Source organism: Larus michahellis, chromosome 14 (genome assembly GCF_964199755.1).
Source record: "Larus michahellis chromosome 14, bLarMic1.1, whole genome shotgun sequence".
NCBI lineage: Eukaryota > Metazoa > Chordata > Aves > Charadriiformes > Laridae > Larus > Larus michahellis.
Genome location: NC_133909.1, coordinates 865687 through 882749, shown reverse-complemented (window position 1 = coordinate 882749; position 17063 = coordinate 865687). Strand labels below are relative to the sequence as shown.

Here is a 17063-nt window from a genome sequence, read left to right as displayed (position 1 = left end):
CAGATCTCAAGTTATTTCAGTGATATTTCAGCACTCAGGGATTGTTTTCCTGCAGAGGTAAGGAACGCAGACGGGAAGTGCAGCAGAAGGGCTGTGCTCGGGGAGCTCCTGCGGCAGCAGGAGCCGGCTGCTCTGCGGCGCTGGTGCCACGCACACCCAGTGGGGAGAAAGTGGCCGGGTGAGATAAACCACACTGCAAGGAACCTTGCGCCAAGGCACGACAGGCTTGAAAGAAAAAACAGAGGAAGAAGCTGGAAACAGGATTTGAGGGTGCACTCCGTCAGCCGCGTAGGCTGAGGGGAGCAGGATGAGTGCCCAGAGGCCCCGGGCTGCCCTGGCGCAGCAGGAGCCGGGATCAGCCAGAGGAAGCCTCCAGCTCGCGGGAAAGAGTAATGTTTCCCCTGCTCTTTACAACATCACTGCAGCACGCTGGCAGAACAAGGATTTGAATCTGCCCAGGACAGAAGGGGCTGATAAGCCATGAGGGGCGCAGCCCCGTCACGGTAGCTGCAAACAGGACTCGGCCCTTCCAGAAGCGGGGTAGGAAGATACCTGACTGCACTGGAAATTTGCAGCCGTGGTAGTGGAAATTCGGGTATTGGTGAAGGGCAGCGGAGCAGCTGTGGGAGGCCCCCATACCAATTTTATCTGCATCTAATTAGCAGCTTCTGTAGCCATCTCCGTGTTTCACTCATCAACACAGAACAGCCAACAACTTCTGGCTTGTGACCTCCACAAAGCTATTTCCTACTGCTGAATGTCCTTCCAAGGATGATGTGCCTGCCGCACTGATGTTGCTCTTGGGGAAGGCACAGGAGCAGGACAGCAGCACCACCAAATAACCAGGGACACTGCCTTCGCAATCCCGCTAGCGGCAGGGCAGTGCTCCTGGTGCCCTGCATGCAGCACGGTGTCACACCATGGAGTTGCAAGCAGGCGTCGTTAAGATCACAGCCAAGACCTCAAATCACCAGACTGACATGTTCTCTTCCCAAACCACCACCCCTCTTTTAAACCTTCCTGATGTTCTCTTACAGAAGGGCCTTATGCTGAAGGAGAAGAGAACAAGTGAAGTTCCTGCCTGTAGAGCAGAGAGAGACCGCAGAGAGCAGCTGGTTTCCCTGAATGCAGGTGGGGAGCTGGGGCTTCAGAAGGCTTCGAGCCACCACAGGCTCAAAGGAAACAGAGAGAGCAGGAGGTGGACAGCCTCAGACGTGGATGGCCCACGGGGCAGATTTAGACAGAGCAGGAACAGGGAGATTAATGCACAATCTCAGCTGCCCCAAAAGCAACAGCAATCAAAGAAAGAAAAGGCTGAGTAGTTTGGGATGAAGCAGTCACTAGTCCAAGCTCAGCCCTGTCCTGCAACCTCATCTCAAATAACTGCACCATCCATAGCTGCTGCTGCCTTGGAGACCTCAGTTACGTTCCACTCACAGGTCTCCCTTCATTCAATTTCATGTTTTATCCCCACTGGGACAAACAGACCCTTGCCACTAATGTTTTAGAAACTATGTGGTTGCCCAGACCCTCCGACCTTCCTTCTCCTGCAGGCCTAGCCATGCCTGCCCAAGTGGAGCAGGTTCAGAGAAAAGAAGGTGGCACCATCCCAGCCCACAGCTTTGGCATTTCAAAGTTTAGCCACTGTAAACCTACCAGGTTTTGCTCGTTTAAAAGTAAGCCCCCAAGGCCAGCACCCCCGTAGGGCTCAGACCACCTCTCTTCCCTTGGGAAAGCCAGCTCAACATGCTGTGCAACGTCGTCTCCAACGGCACGGCATTGGTGCCTTCTGCCTCCCAGGTGGAAGCTGTACCTGCATCACAGACCCTCGACGCTGATAAGATTATCCTACAATGCTGAGCACCCCTTGTGCAACACAGTCTGGGACAACGGAATTTCTGTGCCAGCAGACATATCTCCTTCTGGGCGACGTTAGCTACTCCAACAGAGCTCTTGTCCTGGCACAGCTGTACCCGCTGCAGAGCTTTGGATAACAAAGCAAGCAGCTGTAGGTATGCCTTTTTCTTACCCACGGCTATCGTGATTATTGTAGCACAACTATAGTTACTCGGGTCACACACCCTGGGTTTGGGAAGCTGGGGGTGCCCAGGCACCATTTCACTACATCAGCGGTTTTCAACCTGCCATCTGCAAACTCCATCTACGAGCTCCACCAAAGGCAACTAAGAGAAACAAGCCTTTAGCTACAGGCAGCCTCTACTGGAGACTTTTAGGGATTCAAGAACAGGTTGAAACACCACTGCATGGTGGTCCAAAACACTCAGAGCCCTGGCCAGTGATCCCACTGCTGTGAAGAAGTCAATATTTACTGGAGAAAAATCAAAGGATGGTGGTTACTCCAGTAACCTGCCACACTAGAGACAAGTACGAATTGCATTCACAGCAGGTAGAGCTGGGGCTGAGACATGTCTACCTGGCACGTGAGACCAGCAGGAGTGAGGGTTTCCAGATCAGATCAGGGAATATTCCAAAGAAGACAGAGAGAGCTGGAAATGAGAGCAACAGACTCCTACATAGCTCACATCTACTCTTTCATGGGAGTCGTGGGAGCACTTACAGTTGATACCATCAAGAGTTAAAAGATTGATGCCATTAGCTACCAGCCAGCAGCAAGCAAAGAAAAGGACAAGAGAGAGAGAGAGCGGCTGCTGCCCACCTCGCCCAGCTCCATGGGCAAGCAGCTCCTCAAAGATGCCCAGGGTGCAGCACCACTGCGGCGAGACAAAGATTACTCCACGTCGCCCAGCTGGGAAATGAGGCTGCATATTGTTTCTGGTTTTAAGGTGATTTTTGGGATGGCATAAGGTAGAAAGTGGACAGTCCAGAAAACTGCTAAGCTTTCCATCTCCAGAGCAGGTCCGGCATGGTAAGCACAAAGCGAAGACGCTCCATCATACTTCGGCAAGAGCAAAACACTTTCTAGGTGTCCACTCCATTCCCACTTCTTCCGGTGAGGCTACACCACGGCACATACTTACACAAAAAGCAAATTTTAAGTCACTAGCTTATTTCACTAAAGACACCAAGAAGCTATTAGATGTCAACTTGTGCCTACCACCAACCTAGGCTGTACCTGAACCAGTGACCCAGAGGTGAAAGGCCCATGCCCTATTATCAGTCTCCAGAGACACGTGATCCCCTCAAAACAGGAGGTTCCTGATAGGCATTTTCAAAGGGCACAAGCAATTATGAGAGCTTCACAAATCACTGACAATATGGCCATTATACAACGCATTTTCAGCAAATAGCAGCCTTTACACTGGAAATAAACAGAAAAGAGCAGTAGATGGGTGCTAGATGGAAGAACATTAATTCTCCATCACATTTCATCCCTAATGGACTGAAGTACAAATGTAAGTACGGGCATCACCTACTTTAACTGCCATAATTTGCCCACTTGGTTTGTGGACCATTTTGTTGACAGAACCATAAGCGCCTCGTCCAATTTCTCCAAGGTCTTTCAAGTCCTCTGCTGTAAAATCCCAATGTTGTTCAGGGGAAATCTTCAATTTTCCTGATGATTCAATGCTGTGTGTTCTCAGTCTCTCTCTGTCAAAAATATTGGGAAGCAATTTTTCCACATTTTAAATAGTCTGTAAATTTCTCTTTTCAGCACTTGATTAAACATTAGAAGAGAGGGGTTCACAAAGGCTACAGCAACAATCTAACTCCACGAAGGATTTTGGTTGGGGTAGGGGGTGCAGGGGTGAGGGGAAAATGTTAAACCAAAAATGACATACACTTGCCCACAGCTCCAATTAAGGATAAGTTTCTCCAGCTGCGGTGTAAAATTCAATGTGTCTCATACAGTAGAGTCATTCTAGTCACTTATTTACACAGTTTTCTTTCTACTTTGCATAAAATACATCAGGCTTCAAGCACGATCTGGTAACATGCAGAACCAAGAGTCCAAAGTGCTCTCCCCAGCCCCATCTCCCAAAAGCTTCTGCTGCTCTACACCACCACGGTCCCAGCATCTGCCTCCCTTCTAGTTGGGTGTCTGTGCGACCCAGGCAAGATCTTCTGTGGGAATCAAGGGGACTTTAGAAAGAGTTTGCTCTTAATGGAAAACTGCAATTAATTTAAAAAAAACAAACAAACAACATTTTAGGTAATCATTTAATTTATTCAAAAACAAATAAAGAGCCAATAATTCGCATAAAAACCAAGACAAATGGCTTGTGATATATGAAAACACAAACTGACTGTTCAAGTGTGTCTTTACCAAACACCTAAATTAATGTTCTCGGGCAAACACTGCTCCTACTGAAGCCACCAGGATGTGCCCAGGTAAGGAGCAGACCAAGAAGAGTTCAACGGCTATTTTAAGGTGCCCACAATTACTCACTCAAACACAGCAACGCTATCACTGAATTAGTAGGAAAAGCACAAGTATTTTCAACACTGGTCATCCTAAAATGCCATGCAAATTTTCAGTTTTTGATTAATTAATTAGCCGATTCACACTTCTTGGATTGTAAAGTAAGTCAAAAGCCTGAGTTTCCCACTTTCAAGTAGCATTAACGGCATTAAAGACAGTTCCCATGACAGGGCACACCAAGCTCATGCAGATATTAAAGCCCACAGGTACTTCTGGCCACCTTGTGTACAAGGGAAATTCTGTCAAACTCATCCCTTGGAGCCCGATCACTTCTCTTGGGCACTTGATCTAGGTTCCTGCCAAACGAGCAGAACACACATGAAGTATCCAACCAAACAGGTAAAGCTTATTGAGTTCATCAGCCAGAGGAATACACACGTTACGGCCAATTCCACGCTGATAAACCGACTGTTTGTCAACCAGCAGCTGCAAACACTACCCTGTTGGATACGATGGTAGACCCAACCATGACCTCCACTGGTTTTATTTGGAACCCGGGTTTTGCAAGGGCGACGAGGTCAGATCCAAAGGTCAACTGACTGGCGCAGCTACGGTTCAGATGGCTTCATCTGCTGCACTCCAGCTTCTCTGCAAAGCTTTGGTTTAGCACCTTCCGGGCTTTGAGCAGCTGCATGTCCTGAACCCTCGGCCCGTTCCATGAAGAGCCTTGCTCAACAGCTCCTCTCCCCTTCTGTGCTCGGCCTGCCCTGGTCCTTCCTGCTCTCTAACCTGCCTACCTTCAGATTTTTCATCTGTTGCTCCCTCCATTGCGCCTCCACTGCCCTTAGGAAGAATTCGGAAAACCTGCTGGTAGTGCTACAACACGGCACAAATGTGACGGACACAGCAGCCCACGGAGGCAGAGGTGGCACCCCTTTGTTAGCACTATTTACGTATCTCTGAGTTTCTGTGCATAATAAAACACTGCATTGAGTGGCGTTCTCCATGGAATTCGCTTACTAAAAAGCAAGGAATGAAAATAAGGCAGTAAAATGAAAAAAAAAAAAAAAAAGAAAAGAAGAAAAGAAGAGAAGAAAAAAAAGGAAAAGAAACACGACCTCCAGACTTGCCAGCTGTCTTTGCAGGCAGCTTACGTTGGAAACTGCATGAATCACTATCTAACTGCTCGGCCATCCTATTTTGTCAGCACCATAAAACCAGTTCTTCTTTTGATGGGAGAAGGTAGGTGACACGCGTCACGCTGAGGCACTGGCAAACGGGCATTTCCTGCCTACCCCCTGCCAGCTGGCGAAGAGCCACGACCATCCAGAGCTAAATCTTGTTCCAAAAGGCAGAGAGGTGTCACCAGGAGGGTGAAATGTGAGATTTGATTTTTCTGAGCAAACCCTTTCCATCTCTTGTTTAAAAAAAAAAAAAAAAAGTCATATTGAAGTTCTCAGAGAGTTAAAAAATACAAATGGTGACATGGTTTATTCAAATAAAGCAATTAAACCCATCTCCAATCTTCCCTCTGTCTGTTTTTCTGCCCAGGAAACTTTGCTTTTCTTACCCTATATCAGAAGAGAAAACGAATTTGAATTCATTATTTCCTTGTTACACAAGAAGCCTGTTTCTCCCCAGCTGTAGCATGAAAGCAGATCTGTGCCATTGTTCCCGCAGCTGCGGGATGGGTGGTTGGAGCCGACGGGAAGAAGATGGGAGCTGGGAGCTCCACGGGTCTGCCCCAAGCGCCCACCGCAGCTGGGTTCTGGTGGGGAGCAGCGGAGCTCCAGGGGTTTGGATCGACATGTGCCATCACCATCCACAAAACCTCACGCGTTGGAGCTGGGCTTAATTTCCATTACGTATTTATTATGCCATCTGCCTTGTTTTGCAATCACAGTTCCTGCTTGTCTTTTTTCAAATACCCAGGGAAATGGTCAAGTAACCAAATGACAGGTTTGACAGAGCGACAGACACTTTAATATAGATTTTGCTCATTTAGCTAATTTGTCTCATGCAAACAATGCAGTTTTCCTTTAAGCAGCATGGTCTTTCCTAAGGGCCAGTAACTGGAACGCAATGATTACTTTTCGCATCAAAAAACCCCTACGCTTTATGTCAGGAATTTTTCAGTGTAAATCAAAATCCCAAGGGATTCCCATGTCAAGAAAGCAGCTCAAAAAACGCAAATGTAGGACACAGACTCTCTGCATTGATATCAAATGGGAATTTTCTGATGTAAAACCAAGTGAGGCAATAAGAACCAGTAAATTATCAATGCAGTACGTCTATTACTAGATTTGCACTGCTGCAGACACGCGAGAACTTAAATCCACGGGGCGGACATGCCCCCAAAATACCCAAAACCCTGCCTAAACCCTGCCCTGCATCCCACTGCGCTGGACACTACAACAGCTCGCTTCAGAAACAGAAGGGTAACCACACAGAACAGTGTCTAACAAAGGTGAAAAGTAATTAATGCCCAGTCCCTGCTTCTGCAGCCGATCAGATTTCAGTCCCTGCGGTCAGTGCTCGTTCGTTTGCACAGATGTGGTCAGACACGTGCCTCCTCTCACCATTTCATTTTTAAACTGTGCAATCCAAATCTCTCCAAGGCTGGGAATGTTGGGCAAAAATGGCCAGATATTCTCTCCAAATGATTGAGATGTCTAAAATGGACTTGTGGGGCTTCATGTAGGATTTAAAAAGTAAAATAAATAGCTAAAGAGGGTGAGAGACTCCTCAAACAGTTAAAAGTAGGATTTTCAAACGTGCCTTAGGGACTATAGCTCCTGATGACTTGTCCAGGATTACTTGAGCTTCCAACCCCTCATCTTGCTTTTGAAAAGTTTTAAAAGAAAAAAAAAAAATATATAGGCTCAGAATGTCGTTGCGATTACTGCACTTGAAAGGCGCCAATGTATCGGTCTTCGCGCAGATGGTTACTATGCTTGTCACAGCAGTTATTCCAGGGATTAGGAGCACCAAGCAAGACAACAACTCCTCCAAACAGTTGCCCTTTGTCAGAAATGAAAACGTTTGTGGGTCCAGCTTGGCAGGAGGCAGGCGGCCGGCTGGCGCCAGGCACCGCGGCCGGGCCAAGGACGGGGTCACACGCCTGCTGCTCACTGCAAGCCTGGCCAGGCAGAGCCCACGGGAAGGTCTGCCACCGCTGGAGGCCCAGGAAACCTCCCAGGAAGAACCACGGAGACCTTGGAAAGCTCTCGGACAGGCTGTGTTAGTTCCCCGAGCCCTGCTGCTAGCCCCAAACTGCAGGGATGCCAAACCCTTTTAAAACAAGCATTTCCTTGGCATGAAAAAGGAGGACCGAGGGGAGAAGCAGAGAAAAGTTGGTGGATTTTTTAAGCAAAATTGAAAGTTATCAGACATAAAGCAAGGCCAGAAAGATGCTGTAGGTAGCTACCTATCTCCTCTTTGTTTTACTTTGCGAAGTGTTATGCAGGACTCAAAGAAGCCCAAGAGTTGAGGTATTGGACATTACAGTTGGCATGAATAAAAAAAATCTGCTGAGTCAAAAAGATCTGAGCACACTTGGGTCCAGCTGTGCTTCACAAGCCTGCCTAGCGCTGGACTCGTCTAGGAAGTCTCTCATTAAGGCTCCTATTTACACTATAGTTAATGAGAACACATTCTACTTCTCCACAAGTTTGGTAAAAGCTGCTCAACACAAGGGGACTTTACATCTGATCTGTGGTCAGTCAGCCAAAGGAATGCTAAAAAGTAAATCCTAACAGAAAAGCTTCCGTGCAAAATGCAGGGTTTTAATAACACTGTGCACTGGTGGTAACTTCGGAGTACAAACATGGCTTATGACTTTGGCTAACGTGTTTCCACCGAGCCTTTCAAATAGCCTGGAGAGGCTGCAATGTCTCAATGTCTGTGGTACTTATAAAACAGTTTTCAGATCCTGCCGCCTAACACTAATAAAAAAGCAACCCTAGTTTAAATTTCACTGGGGAAAGTCTCCAAAAGAAGTGGCTTTTGTGTTGGCTTTTTTTTTTTTTTTTTTTTCTCTAGAGGGCTGAAAACGTTGATGCTCTTACAAATCTTTCAGATTTTCACGAGAAGACATTTCTGCACCCAATAAGCTGATGAGCAGCAGCATCCTTTCAGGAGGGGCAGAACTAAATTGGTTTTGCTCTGACCCAGGTAAGCTGTCCTGAGGCTTAGTTACATTGAATAACAGATTCCTAGACATGAAGAGGAGATAGAGAAAACGTGTCAAAGGAAGGAAAGGGTTCAGTTTTGCATCTCTTGGCTACTGAGACTAAAAGCAAGAGCCCGCTTGCTCCCTTTCACCATGACCAAGTGGCAGGCGTTATCCCTCGCATTGCTCTGCCTTTCCACGTCCCTCCAGGATTTTAAAATAAAGAGACTAACAAGGAGATGGCACAGCCCCTTCCACAGCCCTCCCCTCAAGACTCGGTCCAGCACACGCTCACGGCTGCAAAGCGTCTCCCTGACTTCGGTGGGGTTTGGCTGAGGCTTTTAAAACGTCAATATTTGGTACGAAGCTCCCCTGGTAAACTACTGAGTTATAACGGATTTTGATTAAACCTGCCCTTGACACTGAGGAAACCTCTCAATTCATCGTGGTGAAGCCTGTACTGAATTTAACTGAGCACATTAATCCCAAACTCATTTTGATTTGGACGCGAGCCAGACTGCAGCACGTTCGCTGAACCCACCACGGCTGGGTATTCAAAACTTACACCGGGTTCGAGCATTTCAGAATAACACCAGAGAAAACTGAGCTAATGTAATTTAAACAGCCCTTCTGAGAACACCGACTCTTTTTCTGAAACGTTACGTCTCCTGAGCCGTGGGCACCTACGCGAGAAAGAACAGGCAACAGAGACACGAGCACATCCGTAAGAATCAACAGAAGAACCTGAACGTACACTCTAAATAGTTTGCAAAATGATACTGCGATGCAATATCATTATCATCACACAAAAATCACCCCATGGAATGACACTATTTCTGAGACAAATTCCATTACTTTAATAGATGCCATTTTTGCGGGTATGGAAAATATCTGACAATGGCTAACAGACAGTTAAGCTTACTGTAGCCTGCTGGAAAGTTTCTGGATGAGGTCCACTTCTCTCCTTTTGAAACTGAACGGGACAATGTGATTACTACCCAGGGTTGCTTGTGTATCACTTCAGCCAGGAAAAGTTGTGAAAATGACAGGAAAAGATGGTGCTGTTATCACATGACACAATAACGTATAACACAATACTCAGCTAGTCACCTACCCACGGAGTGCTTAGCATAAGAAATGGGTAAGCTACAGATTTTCCTTCCAAATTTTGCCTAGACAACCTCCCCTCGTTGGGAGCAATGCAGCGTCTGATGATTTGAACTGTGTTTTAACATACAAAATTGTAAGCAATTTGTTTTCTTACAGCAATGGCAATTACTATTTCCAATTGTATTATTGCTGCGATTAGAACCATGAATAATTGCTTTCAACTTGCTAACCAAATGTCTCTGTGTTAGTGACGTGCTGGTTCCTCACTGCACAGGGACCATCACTGCTGGTTTTCTTGCAGTCTCTAAAGCAGAAATTACTAAAGAAAAAATTTTTTTTTAAAAAAATCTAGCTTCCATCCTGAATCCACCAATCTAGGACTGGTGGTCTCTCCCAGGTGGGCTTGATTCATCTTATCCTCTCTCCTCACGAGTAAGTTTGCATGACCTGAACAAATATGTCCTTTCTTATTACCTTCAGAGACACGCGACTAACAGATAAACAGAAGGTTAATTAGAATTATTACTACTATGAAACTTCTCCAAGAACAGAAATCAGGTTCTGGATGTCCAAGTCCCTCAGACTGTCCAGCTTTGGAAATCTCCTTTCCCAACACAAGGACCTGTTATCTCAGAACGGTTCAAGTAGCTCAGGCGAGATGGGCTCCTGCTAAGCACAGGGAAACAAGCTCTCAAGTACTTGTAGAAATGGCCAATGCAGCTACCTACAAACGGTCAGCAATGTAAACTTACGGTTTTGCTCAGCTCCGTACTGGAAACACTTGAGAGGTAGATAACGAGCACTGTTATTTCAACTACATGAAACACTTCTGTTACAACTACTCTAACAAGCCATTTTTCTAGTTTAAATGTCTGTATGTCATAAAATTCCAACCCTAGTCTGGGAAAGCGAAAAGCTCTCCAACTTCTCCTGCAGGATTTATTTTCTATTTGGGATTAAAGAAAAAACCCTTGGGGCTGCATCACAGGGCTTAATCTGAAATTCAGCGCCAAAGACGTACCTGACAGTATTTTTCTTTCTGTGTCAGACAAGGACAGATGGGAGACAAAGAAATCGCCTAACTGCAAGACAAAGATTGCTTTTTCAGAGAGATGCAGCTATCATAAATGTGGTGACCAAAAGAGAGTTTCTACCAAGACTAAATAGACCAAATGTGACATATTTTAGAGACATCTAAGACATCAGACTCCTACAGGTCACTGAAAGCAACCGCCTGTTGAACGTCCCCGTGCTCCACAGTCCAGTAGTGTGGTGAGACTTTAAGCATTGGCCTCCTCCAAGACGGCTGCGTGGGGCTCAGTCTTCTCCACTGACTTCCAGGGGCCAAGAGGTAATTTTCTGTAAGCTCTGTAAAGATGCTTCCAGAAAATTAAGGTTGCTGTAAGGAGTTAGGCCAACGGTTCCAGAGAATCACCTTTCCCATCTTTCACCAGTACGAAATACCCACCTAGAACATCAGAGAGACAAAAAAAACACCCCAGCTGGATTATAGAGAAGCCCCCATGCTCCTCAGAGAGGACAACAGCCTTCACGCTGCTGTAGCAAGAGATATTTGAAACAATCAACTTTCAACTGATTCTCACTTGTCTCTGCAAAGGTATCAGTGTCATTGGGCGTGAAGGACCAATTGCTCATCCAGATTTACTCCAAGCATATTTTACAAAGGAGGGAATCAAGACAGGCTCAAAGAGAAGACTATTTAGGGTCGCCATAATCCACTGTACACTAGGGCTTGGCCATTTGCTCTCTCTTTTCTGAGGTTTCTCAAAATGTAGGGACCTTCATGATAGGAGGCAAGAATATCCACCTGAATCTCACAGGTGTCTGTAGTTTTCACTGACAAATATACCATGAAGCAAATTAATCTTTCGAGAAGTCAGTTCCTCAAACAACCAGAATGGCAAAACCAATTCAGCCCCACAGGCCAACCCCCACCTCCATCACGCCCATCCAATCCACCCACGGTGGCCTTTCCATGAACTCTTTGCACAGCAGCCGTTTGTCCTGGGTGCACCCTGTTCATTCAGTCCAGCTGTCCTCCATGGTACACGCTGCAAGTCACTCATTTATGCAAAGGATGGAAACAAAAGTTGTTGACGATGACCTGTGGGGTCGAAGCAGTCTCCAAATCCGCACTCTCCTCTCTTTATTCTCCATTTCTTGATGTGTACAGAAGACAAAAGGGATGACTGATCCCTTCAGTTTGAACCCACAAAGCAGAAGAGTCATCTCACTTCTCTGTAGCCAGGGAAAAATGCACGACATTTTACTACAAAGTGGTGATTAATGTCTGAAGAGATAAAGGATGTACTCTTGCTCTGAAGAAATGCGGTGTGATCCCGAGTATGCAGAATAGCAATGAGCAAATTTATTCCCGCAGCTAGCAATGGCAGTTGTTTATTAGGGTTTCCTGCAGGAATGTGGTTTGCAAGGTCCACATGGGGAAATGTAGGGTTCGAGTCCAACTTAAATCACAGATATGAATAGTGGTGGTCCACGTATAAAATCCTTTCTGACATTTCTGTATGTCACACAACTGGCAAAAAAAAAAAAAAAAAAAAATCTGTGACTGACCATCTCAGATTAACTGGAGTCCAACAGCGACAGCCACGAAACCAGCTACATCATCGGTGCCATCCAGCACGGACCACTCCTACGCGCAGGCACTGACTCAGATCAATGTGTAAGCAATGTCCTGCTTTCTTACTTGTAAATAATCATTGAACAATATATTTATCCAAAAAAAGAGTAGAGACGAAACCTCTGTGTGTGCACTATATACATATGTGCATATCCAAAGACATTACATCATAATAATCTGCTTCATCCCATTTTCCTCTCCAAACACCAGCAAGTTTTGCACGTTAAGCTAGCGGGTACTGTATTTGCCCGGGAAGGTGGGGATACAGGCTCTCTGCAGCCTCAGCACTTCATCCGTGTTCCAGGAGAGCAGACCCTGAGACATACAGGATGGGACACCTACTGCCCCTGTCAACCTTGGATCGATCCCTAGCTCAGAAAGCCAGATTCATGGGTCTAGAAGGAAAGAAGCTAAAGGAGAAAGGCCATGAGGGCAGTCCAGCCTCTGAGATAAAGATGCAACAGCATCCCCCACTCCCTGAATAAATTTTAACCGAAATCTGTACCATCTGATAGGTTTTCAGAGCATGCCTTACAAACCGGTGAGTTCGGATACGGGGATGCTCGATTTCCCCTCTGATGTTAGGCAGGACAGCCCAACAGATCCCAGGGGCACTTTGGGACACAGATAACACACAGGTGCCATAGGACATTTTTGATCAAAAAGCTCAAGTCCCAAAGATCATCGCTGGAGGAAAGAAGGGAAAAAATGTTGGCAACTACCAGCTCCCATTCTGGATCTCCCCTCCACTTCTCAACCACAAAAAGTTACTGTTGAACATAGATAATCAGACCGTTTGAAGGCTCAGAGATGGCAACACATTAGACTTTCTCTATAAAGCATGAAGTGTAAGTTTTAGAAGGACTTAAGAAAATTTACCAGACAAAATGGTAAAGCACAGACACATGGGTCTTAAAATACTCTGAAAAATACACCAACAGATTCAAACGTTATTGAAAAGTCCAGCATGAATGGAGCTGTGGTCTCCCATTTTCTCTCTAACCCTCCAGAGAAGATATGGGTATTTTGGTGTCCTGAATGCTTTTAAAGTCTCCACACACCAAGATTTACAACCAGATGCATACAAGCATGCACACTGTTGTCCTTGCTAGGGAATGCAGCACCTAGAAATAATGGAAAGGGAAAAAGGAGAGAAAAATCATGCTTCTGCTATTACAACGGTGTGGGGGAAAAATAGAGGAGCTGATACTGACTCTGAAACTACTTGACCTACTTTCACTTCTCTTAAATAAGCATTGCAGTAGTTACATTTTCGTGTGAATTACGCAGCTATGCCAGGACCGAATGAGCCTGTCCTGATGCGCGGTGAGGGCTGTAACTCAGGAATCCCCAGGGTCTACTGAACACTAACACGACAGCTCTGCTCCTGCCAGACTCAGCGCCGCCTCGGGACCACCAGGACACAAGCAGCAGAATTAAATAAACCCAAAATTCTTAAATGACATCAAGCCCTCCCTACCATCTGAAACCTTGAAGCGCTTTCAAACAGCGGCAGCACCGGCCCCCACCTCAAACGGAGCCAGCACACTCCCTTCCCAAGCTCACAAACGCTGGGGGGAGATTCCAACTCTCCAGTGGTCAGGACAACAGACATTTCCCAAACCATCTTCCTCATTAGACTGCACAAATTATTACCGAAGTGTTGACCTCTAGTCAGGTTTATAAACCCGGGCTTTTTAAATCAAGCTGACTAAGCAAGAAACACAGTCACCACCTGGCTCTTCTCCAGGTCGTGGCGCGTGACAGGTACCTCCAAAGCAGGAGCTTGGTCCTCAGCAGGCTGCAGGCACCTGGCTTTTGCCATGAGCATGGATGGAATCAAGGATGATGACTCCCAACTTGTGTGTCTCAGGGAAGGATCTGGCCAGTCACAGGTCACCCATGGACCCATGTTACTAGACAAAGGGTAGGCAGCATATCTCACTAAAAGGCAGGTACTAGAAGGAAAGTCTACAGGACACTTCCATCCAAGGGAGACATCACCCAGATTTGCTCTTCTGTACCGCCTCTCTGTGGGCCGACATGCAGCCACACTGAAGCAGGTTTGACGGCAAATGAAGTCGGGTTCAATTTGAAAATGAACATTTCCATCTTTTTGCTCTGCCTGTTAGTTTTCCAATTTCCACCAAACCAGAATGCTTCACCTCCCTCCACGCACCATTCAGCTCAGCAGAAAAAGATACGGTAGTCAACCCAAAACTGCTGCTCTTCAGAGACCCTCCTCAAACACCATCTCGGTGTACCTGCTGAAGGAAACCCATGGACAGCATCGCTAAAAACACCTTCACAGGCAACACGGGACAGAAGCTCTGCCTCTGCCCCTTTGTGCTGGTGAAAGCAGGCCTGAGGAGGCGCCATGGCCACCAGACATCATGCCTGGAATTAGGAAATGTTGCAAATTCCCACCTCGGTGTGTCTCAGACATCTATGTGCTAACTGAATGGGAGCAACTGGCTAAAATGGTTTCAGAACACAAAAGGTGTGATGCAGGGAGCTGTCATTCGACTCAGCTCCATCTCGCCTTGGCAGACGCTTATGGATCCCTATCTATGCAGGGATAACCTGGGGGGAGCTGTGGAAATGTCTCAGCCCCGGGGTGGTCACAACACTGCATTATAATAAGAACTGAAACCAGAACTGAAACCCAAACGGTGCCTTTAACAAACAAAACGCCCCGAGTCAAGTCCCACCACTATTCAGTGAGTGTGAGTCCAGACATCACAAAATAAACATTGCTGTCTGAGGGGCCATCAAACCATCCCAGATAGTGTAATCCATTCAAACACAGTCCCGAAAAAGGATATTTAAGTCCAAAGTTTTGGGGAGAAAAAGGGGGAATCTTCCAAAGATACAGATGGCCTGTAGGAGATTTGGCCCCCCCTTGCCGTGCAAGGAAACTTCCCGGGATTGAGGGGCCTTACCTGAGAGAGAGAGGGTAAGTGATTTAATAACGTACGTATGATGTCTAGCATGCTCTAGATCGTGATTTGTGCATTCGTTAAGGTATTCATATCTAGCGCTGGCGGTTTGTGTTGTTACTTTTCGGGATCACTTGTTAGGTGATAATAGCGTATTCTGTGAATTGTTTTGTTCTTTTCCCCTTAAATTGCAATAGTGCATTCTTCCATTGTATCCATAAGAACTTGCAATAGTGGCGCATGGGACCTGTGAGTGAAGTCCAAATAAATTGTTATTTTGAACCCCTCCGTGAAGTCTTTTTTCTCTCCGTCACACCAACTGTCAGGGCGCAGGCGTGACCGAGGACGGGCCCGCAAAGGCAGGGCTGCCCCGGGGCGGATCCGAGCAGGTGCGGCAGCCTCCAGATATCCCCCCACTGCCCCCCGGGCCCTTCCTCCGCTCCCACCACCCCGGCTGCTGCCCCTGCTGGGCAGGACGCACCAGGTCGTGGTGCTTTGGAAGGCCACTGCCGCCATCTTCTCGCAGCCTCTTACCCATGGGCTGCTCCTCCCCACCACGGAAGGCACGGGCCTCCCCTCGTGCAGCAGAAAGGGGACGTGTTTCACACCACAGAGCGCACCGAGGGGATCGTGGCTGCACAGTCACAACGCTGCTCCCAGAAAAGCAGCTCTGACCATGGCTGTGTGCGTCCGAGAGCCCGGCCAACAGCCCCCAACTGCGCTGTCAACGGGACACGTAACAGAGCCAACCTGCAGAGCACTGGTTGTCAGGAGATCCCCGCTGAACTCCCTGCCCCATCACAAGTTCCTGGCCTAACCTTTGCCTCTTCCAAATCACAGCACGCCCCAGCTTCCCATCTGCAAAACGGGGAACACAGAGTTTTGTGCAACCCTTTAGGTTTGCAAAGCTCAATCACTCAGCATGTGTGAAGCACTTGGAACCCACAGGGGCCAGATTAGTATGTAACGTTGGGCTGTAGTTGATTTAGACACCCAAATGTAGGTGATTAGGTTTCCAGAAGTTCTGAGGAGACCAAGTGCCAACAGCGTGGCAAGAAGCTAGGTGTTAAGCACCTCTGAAAAATCAACGTCAATTAGCTTAATGGAGATACACAAGCTCCAAATTTTGGTTCCAGGCCTAAATTCAGAAGCAGAGTGCTGAGATATCAAAACCCTTGCAGAAAGAACAGAACAGTCCTACTAAGGCAGAGATGCTCCAAGGGACATGGAATTTGCTAAAGAAATTTATTTGGGAAGCAGCAGACACCAAAAAGCTCCTCTGCAGAGAAGGATTAGCATCTTAGAGAAATACTGAAACTTAGAAGTGGAAAAAAAAGAGAACAAAAAAAAGAAAAAAAGACCTCAATGCAGCACGTTCAGGCAAAATCTCACACTAACTTTGGCAGCACCCTCTCTGAAGGGGCGAGCTACTTGAAGTCTGAGATACCGAGCATGGGTGTTTTACGTGCCGTATCACCTCGTTGTCATCTAGGCCACAGAAATCACTGGCCAAACAAACTTGTAAACTTCTGGAAGAAACAGGAAGGTTAAAAGGCAAGACAACGCTCCTCAATTTCTCAAGAAAATGCCTGAAAAAAACCCAATGTTTAAGAAACACTGCTCTAGCACTTAAACTACAGCGATATTTGTATTAAAAGTGAAAACCTGTTTTCCATAGACTCACTCAAACGTTTAAATGTATTTGCTGAGTCCTTGGAGGTATCCATTTCACTTGCGCTTTCTTGAGAATACAAGCAAGTTTCCCAGTGATTACATTCAGGTACCGCAACTTTCGGGAAACGCTGAAGACCAGTCACAGGAAAAGAATTCAAATTCTTA

General features: G+C 46.7%; 1 protein-coding gene across 5 annotated transcripts in view; it reads right to left on the bottom strand.

Annotated features, from left to right (window-relative positions):
• MAP2K4 (mitogen-activated protein kinase kinase 4) overlaps nucleotides 1-17063 on the bottom strand; it is a 106519-nt gene that overhangs the window by 45804 nt on the left and 43652 nt on the right. For 4 of the 5 annotated variants that reach the window (XM_074607131.1, XM_074607130.1, XM_074607134.1 and 1 more), the window contains one exon: nucleotides 3396-3570. In XM_074607131.1, coding sequence (XP_074463232.1) covers nucleotides 3396-3570 — 175 coding nt within the window. Of the gene's footprint in view, nucleotides 1-3395; nucleotides 3571-11579; nucleotides 12476-17063 lie in introns of those variants that run through there. The other variant, XM_074607133.1, reaches the window with a different exon arrangement.